The 15,389-nt window shown below is 47.2% G+C and overlaps 1 protein-coding gene across 1 annotated transcript in view; it reads right to left on the bottom strand.

Annotated features, from left to right (window-relative positions):
- Positions 1-563: 563 nt before the first annotated feature.
- Positions 564-15,389, bottom strand: part of LOC142571987 (uncharacterized) — a 53,679-nt gene continuing 38,853 nt past the window's right edge. Inside the window, exons 18-25 of the mRNA XM_075680755.1 lie at positions 10,096-10,167; positions 8,384-8,557; positions 6,700-6,959; positions 5,816-5,916; positions 4,560-4,662; positions 3,936-4,154; positions 1,685-1,795; positions 564-782 (exon numbers count right to left, since the gene is read on the bottom strand). Of these exons, the coding sequence (XP_075536870.1) occupies positions 627-782; positions 1,685-1,795; positions 3,936-4,154; positions 4,560-4,662; positions 5,816-5,916; positions 6,700-6,959; positions 8,384-8,557; positions 10,096-10,167 (1,196 nt within the window). The 3' untranslated portion in view covers positions 564-626. The remainder of the gene's footprint in view (positions 783-1,684; positions 1,796-3,935; positions 4,155-4,559; positions 4,663-5,815; positions 5,917-6,699; positions 6,960-8,383; positions 8,558-10,095; positions 10,168-15,389) is intronic.

The raw sequence follows: 15,389 nt of genomic DNA, 5'->3' as shown, positions 1-15,389 counted from the left end.
AACATTGTATCTTACATTTGCCGTTCAGCCCGCTATGTACTACTACAACCGCCATGTTTTACTGCAGTGGCTCACTCTGTCCACTTTCTTGGATATTCACAATTTCCCCTGCGCTCTGGGAGTGCGGGTCGCTGGGCCCGATGTTCGCCAAGGAAGAGTGGGACGCGCTCCTGCGAAGTCCTGTCTTTGAGGATCAAATCCTGGCCGTCCAGCGCGCCCGCGATCGGGCCGGCAGACTAGATCTGTCAGTCCCGTCGTGGGATTAGCCGGGTGCGCGTTTTATCGCGCTTTGCTGGACCAAATAAAAGTTTATTCACTCACTCACTCACTCACTCGGGCGAGTCTGATCGTGGTTCATAACGGACGTTAAAGAGCCCTCTTTAGCGCTCTTTACTCGTCTCTGTCCTTCATTTCCTACTTTCGTGCGCTACGCAAACACCGCCGTTATGAATCGTGAAAGGCATTCGATGTTTAGCGTGACATCGTTTTTCGTACCATACCATACATTTAAGAAAATTAAGAGTTACGCAGTTGAGTGAACGAGCCTACTCCCGTAATGGCATGAGGGCACTTTATTAGATGGGGCTGATGATGTGTCTCCAATGAAGTTCGCGTTCTGCCGCTCCTCAGTAGGCCAAGGCTGCGGTGGCTTGGCTGAGGCTCCGCAGCAGCGGGTAGGACGCCGACGCGTCGCCCCGGCAGCTGCCTTTCACGTCGTCCGCGTCCACGTTCCACGCCACCACGCACAGGTTCTCCCAGCCGTCCTTTAGAATCCACTTGGCCTGCGCAGGCGGGTGTTTTGAACGCAAGCGCGTGTACCGCATACTGTACTAGCGCACCACTTCACTTAATGACGGTATATTAAAAACACAACAACGCTGTATGACCTTTTACACGTGCCGAGTTTTTACTCTTTTTCGGAGAACAGAGTGAAATACGGCACAGGACAGCAAACCAGAGCGCATAAACCCTCTGGAAGCCCTTTCGCATCGCACGCGAAATTCGAAGGTTGTGGGTTCGGTTTCCACCTGTGACAAGTTGTATTTTCATCCACTTTAATTTCCATTAATTTATCGTTTCTTCTTCTTCTTCTTCTTCTTAAGCAAAAATAATTTCCCCTATGTTGTCCTTGGTGTCAGTGTTTGTTGGCTTCTTATGATATGACTAATGAAAATCGGGGCCCTCGGTTAACTCCCTTTCTTCTCGATGATATATATATATATATATATATATATATATATATATATATATATATATATATATATATATATATATATATATATATATATAAATACTGATCGCGAGCTTTATTCCAATTATTTCTTCAGGAATCGTCGAGTAACTGCAGCATTGACCAAACACTTATTCGCCGGTTTAGGTATTTCAATATACCTTCGCTAACGCCAGGTGTCGAGAGCTATTATTATTAACGTGCACCTAGATTGAAGTACACGGGTGCTTTCGCATATCGCTCCCATCGAAATGCGGCCGTCTTGGCTGGGGTTCGATCCCGTGACCTCGTGCTTAGCAGCCCAACACCGTAGCGACCAAGCAACCAAGGCGGGTACAAGCACAAAGATCAAAGCAGGCGATGATTATGCAGCTCCTACTCAGCATGGCTGCGAATTGTCCCGCACTGCGGTGAGCTCACCGATAACCGCGCGTAACCGCCCGTTGTGCATACCTTGGAGGCGACCGCTTTTTCGTCCACGTAGCCGTACCACGTGTCCCCCACTTTGTCGTAACAGCTCTTCTCCACGTGCGCCTGGTGGCAGGTCAGATTCAACTTGCACACCTATGAGAAAAGAAGAGAGAGAGAGAGAGAGAGAGACCAGGCGAGGAGGTAAGAATAGAATAGAATAGAATAGAATAGAAAAGGCTTGTAGAAAGACAGTATACGTGGTTGGTCATTTCGGTTTATCAGCTAGCAAAACGTTCAGTAAAATGAGAGGGAATAACTAAATTAAGAGGTTGGCGTAGTTCCTGCCGCACATTCTTACCCCTGCTTGGCGCTCTTGCATCGGAAGTAAGGTACTCTTGCAGCTTGCTCTTGCTAGCGATCGCTGCTTATTCAGCTGCCGGTATTTGTTCAAGCTTTCTTCCATGAGACAACACCAAACTTTCCACTAAGCGTTACTGGATTCACCCATCTTACTTACATTGTCCTAAACCTTTCAAGCGCATTCATAATGCAGAACATTCTTTACCGTCTACCCCACTAGTGTAGCACCATTACTTCCAGCTGTTTTCGCGCTAACAAAGTTATCTCTAGAGAAAGTTGTTTGTCACCTATTCTGTTACATATATACAGGGTGTTTCAGCAAACACTTTCAAAATCTTTTAAAGGTTGCCCGTGGCAGATAGCTCAATTCTAGTTTATGAGCCGGTCTTCTCGAAGCGGCGGATACTACTTGCACAAGAAATTGAAATGCGAAATTGATTAATTAACAAGAATTCACTAATTAACTTTCTAGCTAGTTATCTTACGACCCACATTGCAATTTACAAATTCTAGCAGTGGTCTTCGCAAGGCGGATCCACTTGGAACGAATTCTCAGGACGACACCAGTTTCGAGATAGAAATTTCCGAACTTTGCGGAGAAGTGCATTGGCGTTCCAGTTACTTGTGTGCTTCAGTGCATGAAATGACGTTTTGTTAACAAATTAACTGGAACGCCAATGCATTTCTCCGCAAAGTTCGGGAACTTATATCTCGAAACTGGTGTCACCTTGAAAATTCGTTCCAAGTGGATCCCGCCTTGCGAACTCCACGGCGATAATTTGTAAATTGTAATATGGGCCATAATGTAATTAGTTATAAACTTAATCAGCTACGGCAAAGAAGTGCGACACAGCTGTGGACGACACGAAGGACGCGGACAGGAAGTCGCAACAGCGTAGGCTTAGCCAGTCACACCAGGAACAGCGTCTAGCCCGAGCCCCACTTCAGTAGCGCTGGCGATCCGGCTGCAGAGCTCTGCACGGTGCACTTCTTCCATACACAGCGAATATTTATTAATTAGACGATTTTACATCTCAGTTTTCTGTGCAAGTATTGTCCCGCCGCTTCATGTAGACCAGCTCATGAACTACAGTAGAATTGTTATATCTGCCACAGGCAACTTTTAAAGATTTTTTGAAAGTGTTCGCTGAAACGCCCTGTATACACTCTGCGAACGACAAGAAACACAAAAACGGGATAAATACAGAACGTCGGAAAGCATGCACACTGAATGCCGATGAATATGAAGAAATTATTTAAATAATACAAATTCTTGACCCACACGGCAGCCTCGTTCGCAATCGCAAACTTTAAAGGAATTTGTTCCTCTTGGTCGGCGTCTGTTTTGTATTTCTTCGAGATTATCTAAGAGTAGACGACATTTCGTCAGGCTCTCAACTTCTCTGAATGCTTTGTCGGCGTTACATTCCGTCAAGTAAATAGAGCAAGTCAGTGGGCGTGTAACGCCCCTCCCCTTCTTAACCAGCACCACCTATCTTTCCCTCCATAGGGAAAGGTCGTTGTGTCATCGTCTTCTTGTGCGCCCGCCACTCATGCTTATTTATCCACGAAAAAACGCAGGAAACTTCATGCGAGCATGAGGGGCCTGTGGGCTCCTGTCAAGCTGCTCTTAGAGGGGCAACGTTTACCCACAGCCTCCTTCACCTTTTTGATGAAAATTGTGTCGTATTGTATTGTATTGAATTGCATTGCATTGTATTGTATTGTATTTTGTATTGTATTGTATTGTATTGTATTGTATTGTATTGTATCGGCTTATATATATAGAAGGAAAGCCTGTGAACTCCTGCACTGCTGAACTCCTGAATGCGGTAGTGAAATTTCTTACAGCAAATGCTTGACAATCTGGCCACAACGACGGCTTCCCGGCCAGCCAACAACACAGCAGCTCTTTTCCGACAACGCAACTGACCTCGTCGTACGTGATGGGCCGTCCTTCCTTCGGCAGCTGGCCAGCGTTGGGGGCGCTCTGTGCGCCACTCGGGTCGGCTGCTCCAACCAGGGGCACGTACTTGGCCAGCGGTGCTCCGGCACCCACCTTGTAGGCCACGCCAGACAGGCCGAACGTGAAGCACAGCTTCCGCGACTGGTTGCCGCTCAGCTGATTTATCACGTCCGCGATGGCGGTGAACTGCGCACCGCACGGACGATCGAGGACGACACATCTCGACAGGGCAGATATTGCGCGCGCTTTTTATGCGGGCGTTTCGAACGAGCGGCTGTTCGTGCGAGGCTGCCACGGACAACACCAGTCAGGCGCATGCACTGGACATACGCGTTGACCAGCATGCAGTGTTGAAAAGGTGTAGTAGCGTAACAGCAGCGCACTGAAACGGTTTTATCCGGGTACCCGTCGTACAGTTTAGCATAGCGTTACCGTTTACCACGCTGTCCTTGGCCGTGTGCATGCACGGAGATGCAGCTAACGCCCACAAAGCTTATATCATCTAGCCTGTTTGGTAATGGCAACGGTTCCGCTACGCTAAATAGAATTTCAATTGAAACCCTATTTCAAATATACTGTTCGTGCGCGCACCATGCCTCCAGTGTCGATGTCCTGCGCCGGCCCGTTGAAGTGCGTGAGCGCAGAGTTGGGGCTGAAGGTGTCGTGCGTGCTCACGAACAGGTAGTTGACCAACCTGCAATCCAGCGGCTTTGTTTCATGGCAAGTTCACTAAAAATTTATATGCTTATCAGCTTAGATCTCAAAATATAAAAAGAAAACAAATTAACATCGCTTATAATACATAAGCTCACAAGACTTAGTGCTCGTTATTACATGCAAAGCCGACCGATTGCCACATTGCAATGCGCGTCAGATCTAGCAATAGGTAACGCCCTTAAATGTACACAGTACATACAGTATGAATAAAGCTTACTCCATATGCTTATGCAGCGTTTTTCTTCTTTCGGTAATCCTCAACGTTTCGAAGCTTTATAAACAAACTCTCGCGTTCAGGTTCCAGAAGTTTGGAACGGTAGAAATGCCAAAAAAGCCTTTTAAAATGATCAACAATGGGCAAACAAGAAAAGTTTTAGCCTGGAGCGAACTTTCAGAAGAAGGGACACGAGTTGCAGTCAGGCTGACAAAAAAAAGTTCGTGTGATTCCGGAGTGTAGGTACTGAAGAAAAAGACCCTGAACTTGCATAAGGGCGTTGGTTGTAGAAAGGAGAAAAATTGTGGTACAGTTTATTCGGGAATATTCCAAAATTGATCTCGACAGATGGTATGGGAGATATTCGTACCTCTTTTTGTGTGTTGCCTACTAACTTCTGCAATGCTAAATGACACACAAGATACAAAAAGGCACGCGAACGTCTATATGCTGTGTGTGCCATTTATCCCTAATACCGACAGTGTTTCCTGTTTATCACTTGTACTACACAGTGCCTGAACACGGCAATTAGCATTCAGAATCATACGACACGCGCAATGCATGCTTTGTCGCGACTCCTGGCAGTGTACTGGTTCTAAAGCCGTTGTCAGAACCCCGACTCGGTTCTGGTCTAGACCGGTTGATGTGTATTTATGTTTAACTATGCTTATGTTTGCCAGATCGACACCCACAGTTACGTACACGCATAAACCTGTAAAACGGGGAAAAAAGAAAGGAAGGCAGAAAACCTGGTTTCTCCGAAGGACTGTTACTGTGGTGAAGCCAGCTATGACAATGTTTATTTTTATCAGAGCTGCGCACGCGCGTTGGACGCATTTGATATGTGTCGAAAATATCGCACTGAATCTGGGCCCTGTATTAAGTATATTCCCTCGCTGATCCCAAGTTTGCTTACGGCTGAAGTTCCTGAACGTTGAAGGCCGCATTCCTCTCCTCCGTTTCGTTTGGCAACACAATGGTGATGATAGACGACGGACCGAGCTCCTTCCGCAGTTTCTGTAGGGCGCAAATATACAACGCAACGTGTTAGGCACCTGCCATTGCAGGCTACGATGGATTGCACATCAGACTATGTGCACCCGTGTGGCTTCGAAACAAATACAGCTCCGGACCACGTTAAGTTTTGCACGATCTTATGTCACTCATCTGTAGCTACAGCATATTCTTGTGACGCAGTCAGTGTACACTCTAATGCGCTATTTTAAGGTCAAATATTGGAACTTCGGCACTGTTTCTTGCACGTGATAACTGCATGATCTCCCTAGTTAAAATGCTGGAGAGAGACTTCGCGCAAGTTTGCGAAGCAAGTTTTGGCACCACCAGCAGCTGCTGTATCCACACTAAATTAAATAACTATGGGACAGCTCCCCAGTTGCCTCTGCCAACAGCATTCACGACTACATTGACGCATCACTGTTGCACCAGTTGCTACGCTATTAAAAACTAAATGTGCCTCCTCGATTCTCCCAGATGCGAATTTACTGTTCGACACTTTACACCGCTCTACTCTCGAGCACATTTCCCTTTCCCAAATATTGTCGCCGATTGCCCCGCAAGTTATTCCGTGCTTGACACGATCGCTTGAGCTCCATTACTTCCTCTTTAATATACGCATCAACTAGAAGGCGTCTCCCTACGTGTGCTCTTTCTTGCGTGTTCGCAAGAAATCTGAGAGCATCGTGACAAGCAACCAGAGAGCCGTGAAATATAGGTAACGATGTTAAAAAAACAGGGCTGTGTGGATCAGGGCAGCAGAAGGCGCCGAGGTGGAGGACCTACCTTGATGAAGTCAACCAACCCTACTGCGTACGCTTCCATGTCCGCTTCGAGGTCCGGCACTGTCCAGTGCACATTGATACCGTCCAGGCCTCGCTTGCGCACCAGGTTCGCCGCCTCGGTGGCCATCGCGTCCAGCGTGGCGACACCGGCCTCGAACGCTTTGGCCATAGCAACGTCATCCTCACCACCGCCACCTAACGTGGCCATCAGGCTGACGTGCGGCCAGCCGGGACGCAACACGGAGGCGAGATGCAGTTGCTCTGCGTGAGCCCACAGAATGTCAAGCTCGAAGCATTGCTTGGGTAGAGGTCAATGCGATAGGAAAACACCCGGTCTGCATTCAGGACTCTTAGTAGCTGTCGTGCTTGCACTGACATGAAGAAGGTGCTATATACAAGGGGGGTTTTAACAGGACAGCTTCTCAGCGAATATTAACGAGTGAGCATAATAGAGTACAGATTAGGTGATCGTTCTATTATTAGAACACACTTACGCTTTGAATTACTTTCGTGATGGCCCATTCTGAGTGCTTCACGCGAACCGAAGATGTTTGGAATGTAGGCTATGATTGGAATCTTCACGGTAGATTTCCAATACAATATATAGGACGAGAAAAGATAGGAGTGTACAGAAAACTATCATCTCAACGAAGAAAACATAGCTTCGTACATAACTCCAGCGCATGGCCAAAAATGAAGCGTCCTTGCTTCACACTGCAAGCTTTTGTGCAAAAGAACTGTTTTCTCCACGTGCTTGCTCTTTAAGTGCTTACACCATGCACTAGCTATTCATCCAGGCTGCTGAAGTAGCACAGCATCTCTGAATAAACTCGTCTAACAAAGAGCACTTGAAGCGACAAGAAGGCCGGCGCCAGCTGCATGACCATTTTCTCAAGCAAGCACGTGCCGATAATTGTATGTAGCGATTCCATATATTCGACCATAGTGGAATACTCGGATAAACAAGATATCAGAAACTCCCCCACTTTCACATACCGTGTGTCCCAGCTAACGTTAGCCAAGCTGTTCGACGAAAAAGAAAGATTAAAAAATCACGATGCGAGATACGATTATAGGACCTACCGTGTTCGGTCGTCCGCGATATCAAAATCGAATACCGTATAGGTCTTAAAGTCGCGTGTTGCACCGTGTTTTTCCTAGCTCTCTATATTTTTTTTGTTGATCAGCTTGGCTAACGCTAACTGGGGCACACTATATTAACGCGAAAGCGTTAAGGGCCCCGTGTAGCAACAAGAAATCCTATGTCGGCGTCGGACGTCGCTTGGCGAAAATTCATTCCGTACCACAACCACGCAGGCCCTACGTGGCGCAGGTGCGTTACTGAATTAATTGAACTCCTCAAAGCAAAATACATCAGAAAAATCGTAAAGTGTGACTTACGCACGACCTACAGGCATGATAGCGTCGGACTTTAATTTGAATATACGAGAAAACAATTCTGTTATGCAGAAACTCAAACATAAACCTCTTCTTTGAGCGGTGCGGCTCGCTCGGTGCCTTGCAACAACACGATCGCGCTCGCCTCCGCGCAACCGCAAGAAATCTGCGGTTGCCGGTAAGCGTGACAATCAGTCAGGGATCTTTGAATATCGCTTTCCACTCTCAAAGGCGAAGCTTAAGCGTCCTCCATTCTTTTTTTTTTTTTCAACCGGGCGACGACGTACCTTGCGTGGCGCTGTCGAAGTCTCGGACCGTGACCACCCCATTGCTCTCCTTGAGCGAAAGCCGGCCGAACAGGATGTGCGTGCAGTAGGATGCAAGCGGCCGCAAGATGGACTTCCGCACGTCGCAGAAGAGCGGTCTTTGGGCGCTCGGACCGGGTGCCAGGGAGTCTGCGCCTACACACGACACAGGAGCGGTTTGTTCAGCTAGCCGAGTATTATGGTCGCGTCATCTCCTACTAGTCGTTAAAGCAATGTCCCTTTACAAATGGACGTAAAAAAGAAGCATTAAGATGAGGCAGATCGTTAGGTTGCAACATTTCTGGAATACCGATCAGGTTAGTCCCATCGTCAGCGGAAGCTTGGTTAGCCGGAATAGACGTGAATGCGATAGTGGCGACGCAACGTTGGAATTGGCAACGATCGAAAGACCAGAGATGTACAAGAATTTGTTGTGTCTGTATTAATTTCCGAGCCAGCGTTACTAAACCGCTTGGTCAGTTTACCAGCTCTGCTTCGGACGCTGTGTAAGCATGACACCTTTCTGCTGCCTGCCTGCAGTGGCCGGCGCTCAAATCGCATACATAATGCCTTCCGCCAAATGGCAAGCTGCGAAATGTAGTAGCGTGCAGCTTGACCTCCAAAACTGTAGCCCACTGAAGGCATAGTAATTTCATTTACTAGCAGAGACTATTTGCGTGGCTGCTGTTCGCAAAGCTTGGCGGCATGCATCAGGACGCTACAGACATGGTATGTGGCAGCGGAATTCGTCGGGTTCCGCGCTCTTCCTGAGCGTGTTCAGTGTTTCATAAATCGTGTTCCGCGAGCAGCGCTGCAAAATACATGCACTTTGTTTCCTTCCTGCCTCCTCTCTGTCATATTTCCTCCCCTTTCCATACTGCTGACTACATATATGTTCAAGTGTCGGCAGCGCGAAAGACAGCTAAGTGCTATCATCCAGTCACACTTCCCCCCCCCCCCCCCCTATCCCTCTCTATCTCTGCCATCTGGTGAGAGACGGCGCATGCTATGGACTTGCAAAGTTTGGACACATTGCACACAGACGATGACAACTAAGAAGGAAGCGACGATACCACCGCTGGGCAGGCGCCTGTACAGCCACTCTTGTCTTCGAAGTGCTCGTTTGTGCTTGCTCTCGGTCCCTTAAGATGAAGTCAACACCAACACGCCCAAGTGTCGGTTCTGCTGGACTGCCAAATCTTGCCTCTGCAGGGTCGCCGGAGAGGGCTACAAAGGACTACCGCAGAGGGGCCACGCTTGGCGTGGCATTTCAGACACTGACCCAGACAAGGTGTCACGAAATAAATGTCTGTCTTCAATGGCTGTCCTAGTGTGCAAGATCGGATTATTTACGGGGCAAATAGGCTCCATATTTGGCGACATTGTGGCAAGTGAACGTGGTGGTAGCTGTGACCGATACAAAAACTGCATTAACTAAACCTTAATGCCTAAATGCCTGACAGACTGTCGTGTCAGCTATCTTGGTGCATGGGTACCAGGTGGTCGAAATTAATACAGCTTCAGTGTAGTAGCTTGCTGTAGTGCTCAATAATTTTTGTATAGCAATAAGGGTAAGCGGGTTAGTTATGAAACAAATAACCCCCAAGGTAGTAAAAATATAAGATGTGATATGTGCGCCCAGCTTTATGTTCCGAATTTCGCGCAGGCAAGCACAGCAGCCACAGCTTACGCACCGTGATCAGCCGCGTTTTTCGTTTTGTCGGCGTGTTTCTCTTCGACGGGTTGGTTCGGGAGTGCAGCCTGGCCTGTAAAGCGAGAGTAAGTGAGCATCGAAATGTGGCGAAGCGCAACGACAGTTGGACAAAACAGATGAATTAAAATGGGGGTTAGACATTGTGAGGCAGAACAGTTGACAGAATAAAGAGAAAAGAAATATGCGGATCCCATGCTTTGTGGGAATCGATGTAAGCGGTGCTTTGTATGCTGTTCGCTTTGGTTGACTGCAATTAGCGGTGATGTTGGCGGCGAATGTGTAATTTTTTTCAGTGCTTAGTTTAATACGAGAGTGGTAAGTTGATGTTATGCGTTACCTAGCGTGCACCACTGCACACTGAACACACAGGGAGACGTCCTTGCTTGCGGCGTTGTTGTGCGCCATTGTTCATAATCTCTGAGAGAGTAGAGCGTTATTATTGCCTCACATGGCAAACATCGCATCGTGGCAGAAGTGCTAAACTTTAATTGAATTATGGGGCTGTACGTGATTCAGTTAATTATTATAATTGCATACGTATACATTGTATACAGGCATTCGCGGTCTGCAACACGTTTCGCTGCGTAGCGAAGGCGCTCTTGTTCCGCGCGACGCTTCTTCCGGGCCTGGGTGTCCTCGACGCTGAGTGCACGCTTTGTAGCCACTTCGCTGGCGCATGTTTACGAGCTCCTTCTGCATAGGTGGCCAGCGCGCTTTGAGACGCCAGCTCCAAGCGCTCTCTTCAGGCTATGGACGATTGTAATGTTTACGCTACTACAACCCAACACGCGACCTCCACCGCCCAGCACCTGCATTTCTGCCGCATAGGAAAGCAAGCACCGCACGTACCATACGCACAAACACGAACAAAAAATGCTGCCGTAAAACGCTCTGTGAAACGCTGCCGCGGCGGCGTCGGCAGGGGTTTGTAGGGTGCCTCGATGGCCACTAATTCTAAGTGCGCTGGCATCGAGGCGCCCTAGGGATGCACTGAGGCTAACGGCATCTGGTGGTGTCGCAAGAAACCCGGCGGTGCGCGCGAGCGAGACCACAAGGGCAGCGCCCGGAAAGTCGGCAGAAGAGGCAAAGAAAGCCTCGCTTTAAAAATAGTGCGCGGTTTTATGCAGCTTTGGTGTCAATGAAAATGAGCGTTAGTAAAGGTGCGACGACAATGTGCGGACAGCCTTGGCAGGGACCGATAATCCTATATGCAAATAACCCCCATAAAGTACAACGTAAGCGCCGCGTTAGCGCAGTGGCTAATAAAGAGGCCAGGTCACCGGCCGAAAAAGTTTTGAGAGTGTTTTTACCTTTATTGTAGACAAGGGGTTGATACATTTGTACTCACTGGTGTTCTTTTGTTTTGTCTTGTTCAATTGTCTGTGTTGTGAACTGAGATACTTCAGATGCTCTGTCGTAAGAACGGAATGGCGCTAGACTCCAGCGACGGCTTCCCTGAACCCCGAGACTTTCCTCGAATTTACGACTTGAAATGGGCTTGAAGCGCTAAGGGAAACTGGGAGAGCGGGTGGATCGAGGCAGAACGATTCGAAGGAGCGCAAGCATCTTATAACGGCCGCTCTAATGAGCGCTTAGCATACCCTTACTTGTATAACTGTAACTGGAAGAATAAACGACCAGATATACATAAAATGACAGTGCCTTCCTGAACGATCATCGACTACAATTAAGTAAAACAACACTAGGCTCCCGAGGGGGAAGCAAAACATAAGAACGCTTTTAAATCCTCTTGGTCGGTGTCTTGGCCCCTTCCTATTTACTATGTATCATTACGACTACACGGGCTACTGTCACACTCTCGACTTCGTCCTTTAGCTCAGTGGCTAAACTTCATCTCAGGGCCGAACACGTGGTCTCGGGTTCAAGCCCTGCTCCGGCGGCCGCATTCCGGTGGGCGCGGCATGAAAAAACGTCGCCTACTTATATTTAGGTGCCCGTTAAAGAACCCCAGGTTATTAAAATTAATCCAGAGTATCCCACAGTGGCGTGCCTCATCAGATCGTGGTTCGGCCATGTAGAACTCTAGAACTTATTTTAATTAATTTGAAAGTACTATGTATATATATATTTTCTTGCTACGCCGAGTTCGACACCTCAAAATTTTGGTTTAAGCGATGGGAAACCGTAGCGTTTTTGATACGCTGGGGAGAGTTTTCAGTTGTAGATAGTCCATCAAAAAAATTACTAAAGATTGCTTACTGTACTCATTACTTTCGCTCAATCAAGTACGTTTTATAGTATTTTTCTGGGTAAGTACTTTCCATGGTCATCAATAAATGGGGAACATGTTGCTCTATTTCCATTATTTAACACGGGGTACGGGCTTTGCGGGGTTAAGCGATACTCTCACGGCTATACAAATAATACCACACTACACGGCACTAATCTGCAAACACTGTTTGCTTAATAAACAATATATTACTGATTGCGGATTTATTTATTTATTTATTTATTTATTTATTTATTTATTTATTTATTTATTTATTTATTTATTTATACTGCGACCTCATACAAGATCTTTGCAGAGTGATCTTGTATTTGACTTGTCTTCGTCAGGGCAATAACTGAAAGCTGTTGTTCTGACGAAGAGCTAGAAGCCCCCATGTCGAAATGTTAGCTCCACCGACACACCTTGTTGAACCGTTCTTGATCGCTTCAAGACCGTGTTTCTGTGTACCTCTGTGTTGTGTGTGCATTTGCCACGCATAAAACATTCACAAACGGCGCATTTTTGCTTGACTTGTGTGGGAATATTACATTGTACATGTGTGCGCGATTGATTGTGCTCGTTGCAAAACCAAGCATAGCATTTGCAGATGAGCTACTCCCACAGGCAGTGCCATTACTTGGTGGATCACTCTTGCAAGCAGTTCACTGGGTCTACCACGAAGGCGTCTTATTTTGTTGGTTATACGCAGTGAAAAGAGAGAAATTCCACAAACTAGGTGACATAGGTACAAACACCGTGACACAAGTCAGGGGTCAGGAAAAACTTGTTCTGGTCTAGTTTATGCGACACGAATATGTCGACTGAATGCACCGTATTCTGATGTTAGAAGGTCTTGATTGTACTCTTCGTCGCTCCCTATGGTGACTGCACGAACATCCCCGCTGAAGAGCATGCTCTTCTAGTGAATTTTTGTGAAATTTGTTTAGGCCTTGGCGGCCGCATTTCCATGAGAGTGAAATGTGAAAACACCCGTGCACTTAGATTTAGGTGCACGTTAAAGAACCTCAGCTGGTCAAAATTTCCGGAGCCCCCCACTGCGCCGTGCCTCGTGGTTTTGGCACGTAAAACTCCATAATTTAATTACACTCTTTAAAAACGTTTGTTTATAAGTAGCTTACGTAAGGGCAGCCACAGCTACTGCCCGTTGCTTTCTTAAGCCGAGTGTGTTAACACTAACACGTAATTCGAAGGCGAAACTGAATAATTAAACGAACACGACTTAAGCCCAGCCAAGCTCGCCATTACACCACCACTTGATACATAAAACATTTCTTACAATTCCGTGATGGCAACAGCGAACGACCACGTGACAGCCATGTCGTTAGTTCGCGCAACGTGTGCACATGGGACTTTTGCTGGCAGAAGCCGCCTGAGCGATCCCTCCAGAATTGTTCGTTTACAAAAGCTAACGCTGCTATAGTCCGCCTTGTTCCGTGTATAAACGTGCAAGAACCCCATAACCCTCCCCCAGGTTACAGCCCCAGCTGCGTACGAACACCATTTCGACGTGCAAACCAGCGGCACACAGTTGCTTCCTGTCTACGCAGGTGCCTCCTATTTATTTATTTATTTATTTATTTATTTATTTATTTATTTATTTGAATACCTTCAGGGCCCATAGGACATTACAGAAGGAAGTGGGAACACTAAATAGAAAAAAAACACACCAAGCAACTATTAGGTAACATATTCAAGCGCATCTTTAAAGTCACTGAGGTCCGTAATAGATTCTAAACTATCTATTCTAAATTCTAATAGTTCTAAATACTCTAAACTTCTCTCCGCTGTTGCAGCATTTTCTACGCGTTTTCCCTCTTCGCGCTTCAGCTGTGTGAGAGACCCCTACCCCGCAACGTAATTCTCGGCGAGACACCTACGTATGCCAAACCTGGAGAAAGAGGCTACGTCTACGTTACACATCTCAGTGACTGTAACGCGACAGCATTACCAGGGTCGGCCTACCCGTGGTTTTGACCGCGGGAATAGGTCGGTACGAGTATACTCACTCACGAGAACGGTGACTCATATACTCGGCTCCGCACCCATTTCACTAGCGTGAGATAGAGCGTTATAGCGAGTGACGAAGAGTGTGAGTTGACTCGAGTATTAACTGGAGTGAGTGCCGGTTTAAGGTTATAGTACGAACGAAAGTCACTAGCCGATAGTTTGAGTGGACGAAAGTACGTATGAAAGTGGGTGCTGGCAAATGTGAATAGTAGTAGTTACAATGAGTGAGCGTTGGTGAGCCTGAGTGTGAACGTGAGGGAGTGCCGGCGAGATGCGAGCGCACATGAACATGAGTGAGTGCCTATACAAAAAATACGGGTGAGTATGAATGAGCGTCCGCTTATTGTGTCGACCTGTGGACTGCGGGTTCGACCCGCTTTACAAGCCACATTAAGATCCTTCATTAAAATCGTGCCCTGGTAAAGGGTGCCCTACCAAGTCACCACCTTCGGTTACACATCTCCGGGGTTTGTCCGCTTCACCCGGCGAGATACAGGACGGCGACACGCCGAACCCCGGGAAAGCAGGCAAAGAAAGCTACGCTTTTCAAATTGTTTGTTCACTCTAAGAACAGTTTACACCCTTTGGCTTGCCCCTTCTGCCACACAAAAATAATCGTCATCTGCCTTGATGCGTTTCCTTTCTTTATCGCTGCAAGCCCGGAACTTTCCAGTGACGAACGGCACGCGCGTTATCAGAAGGGGCACTCCAAAGGGTGTAAACTGTTCTATGCTAGATAACGCGCGTGCCATTCGTTACTGGAAAGTTCCGGGCTCGCAGCGATAAAGAAAGGAAACGCATCAAGGCAGATGACGATTATTTTTGTGTGGCAGAAGGGGCAAGCCAAAGGGTGTAAACTGTTCTTAGAGTGTTCTACCCACCGCAAGTTTGACAGGTGAATGAAGTGCTTTACACTTGGAAATATCTGTGGAACACACTTCGTAACCACTGTTTTATGCCCGAAAACTAATGAGCTCTCTAAATGAACATTTACAGCGAGGATGCCTGCGGTTTCT

The sequence above is a fragment of the Dermacentor variabilis genome, chromosome 2 (assembly GCF_050947875.1).
Source record: "Dermacentor variabilis isolate Ectoservices chromosome 2, ASM5094787v1, whole genome shotgun sequence".
NCBI lineage: Eukaryota > Metazoa > Arthropoda > Arachnida > Ixodida > Ixodidae > Dermacentor > Dermacentor variabilis.
Note: the sequence above shows the minus strand (reverse complement) of the source record. Positions and strands in the feature narration are given on the sequence as shown.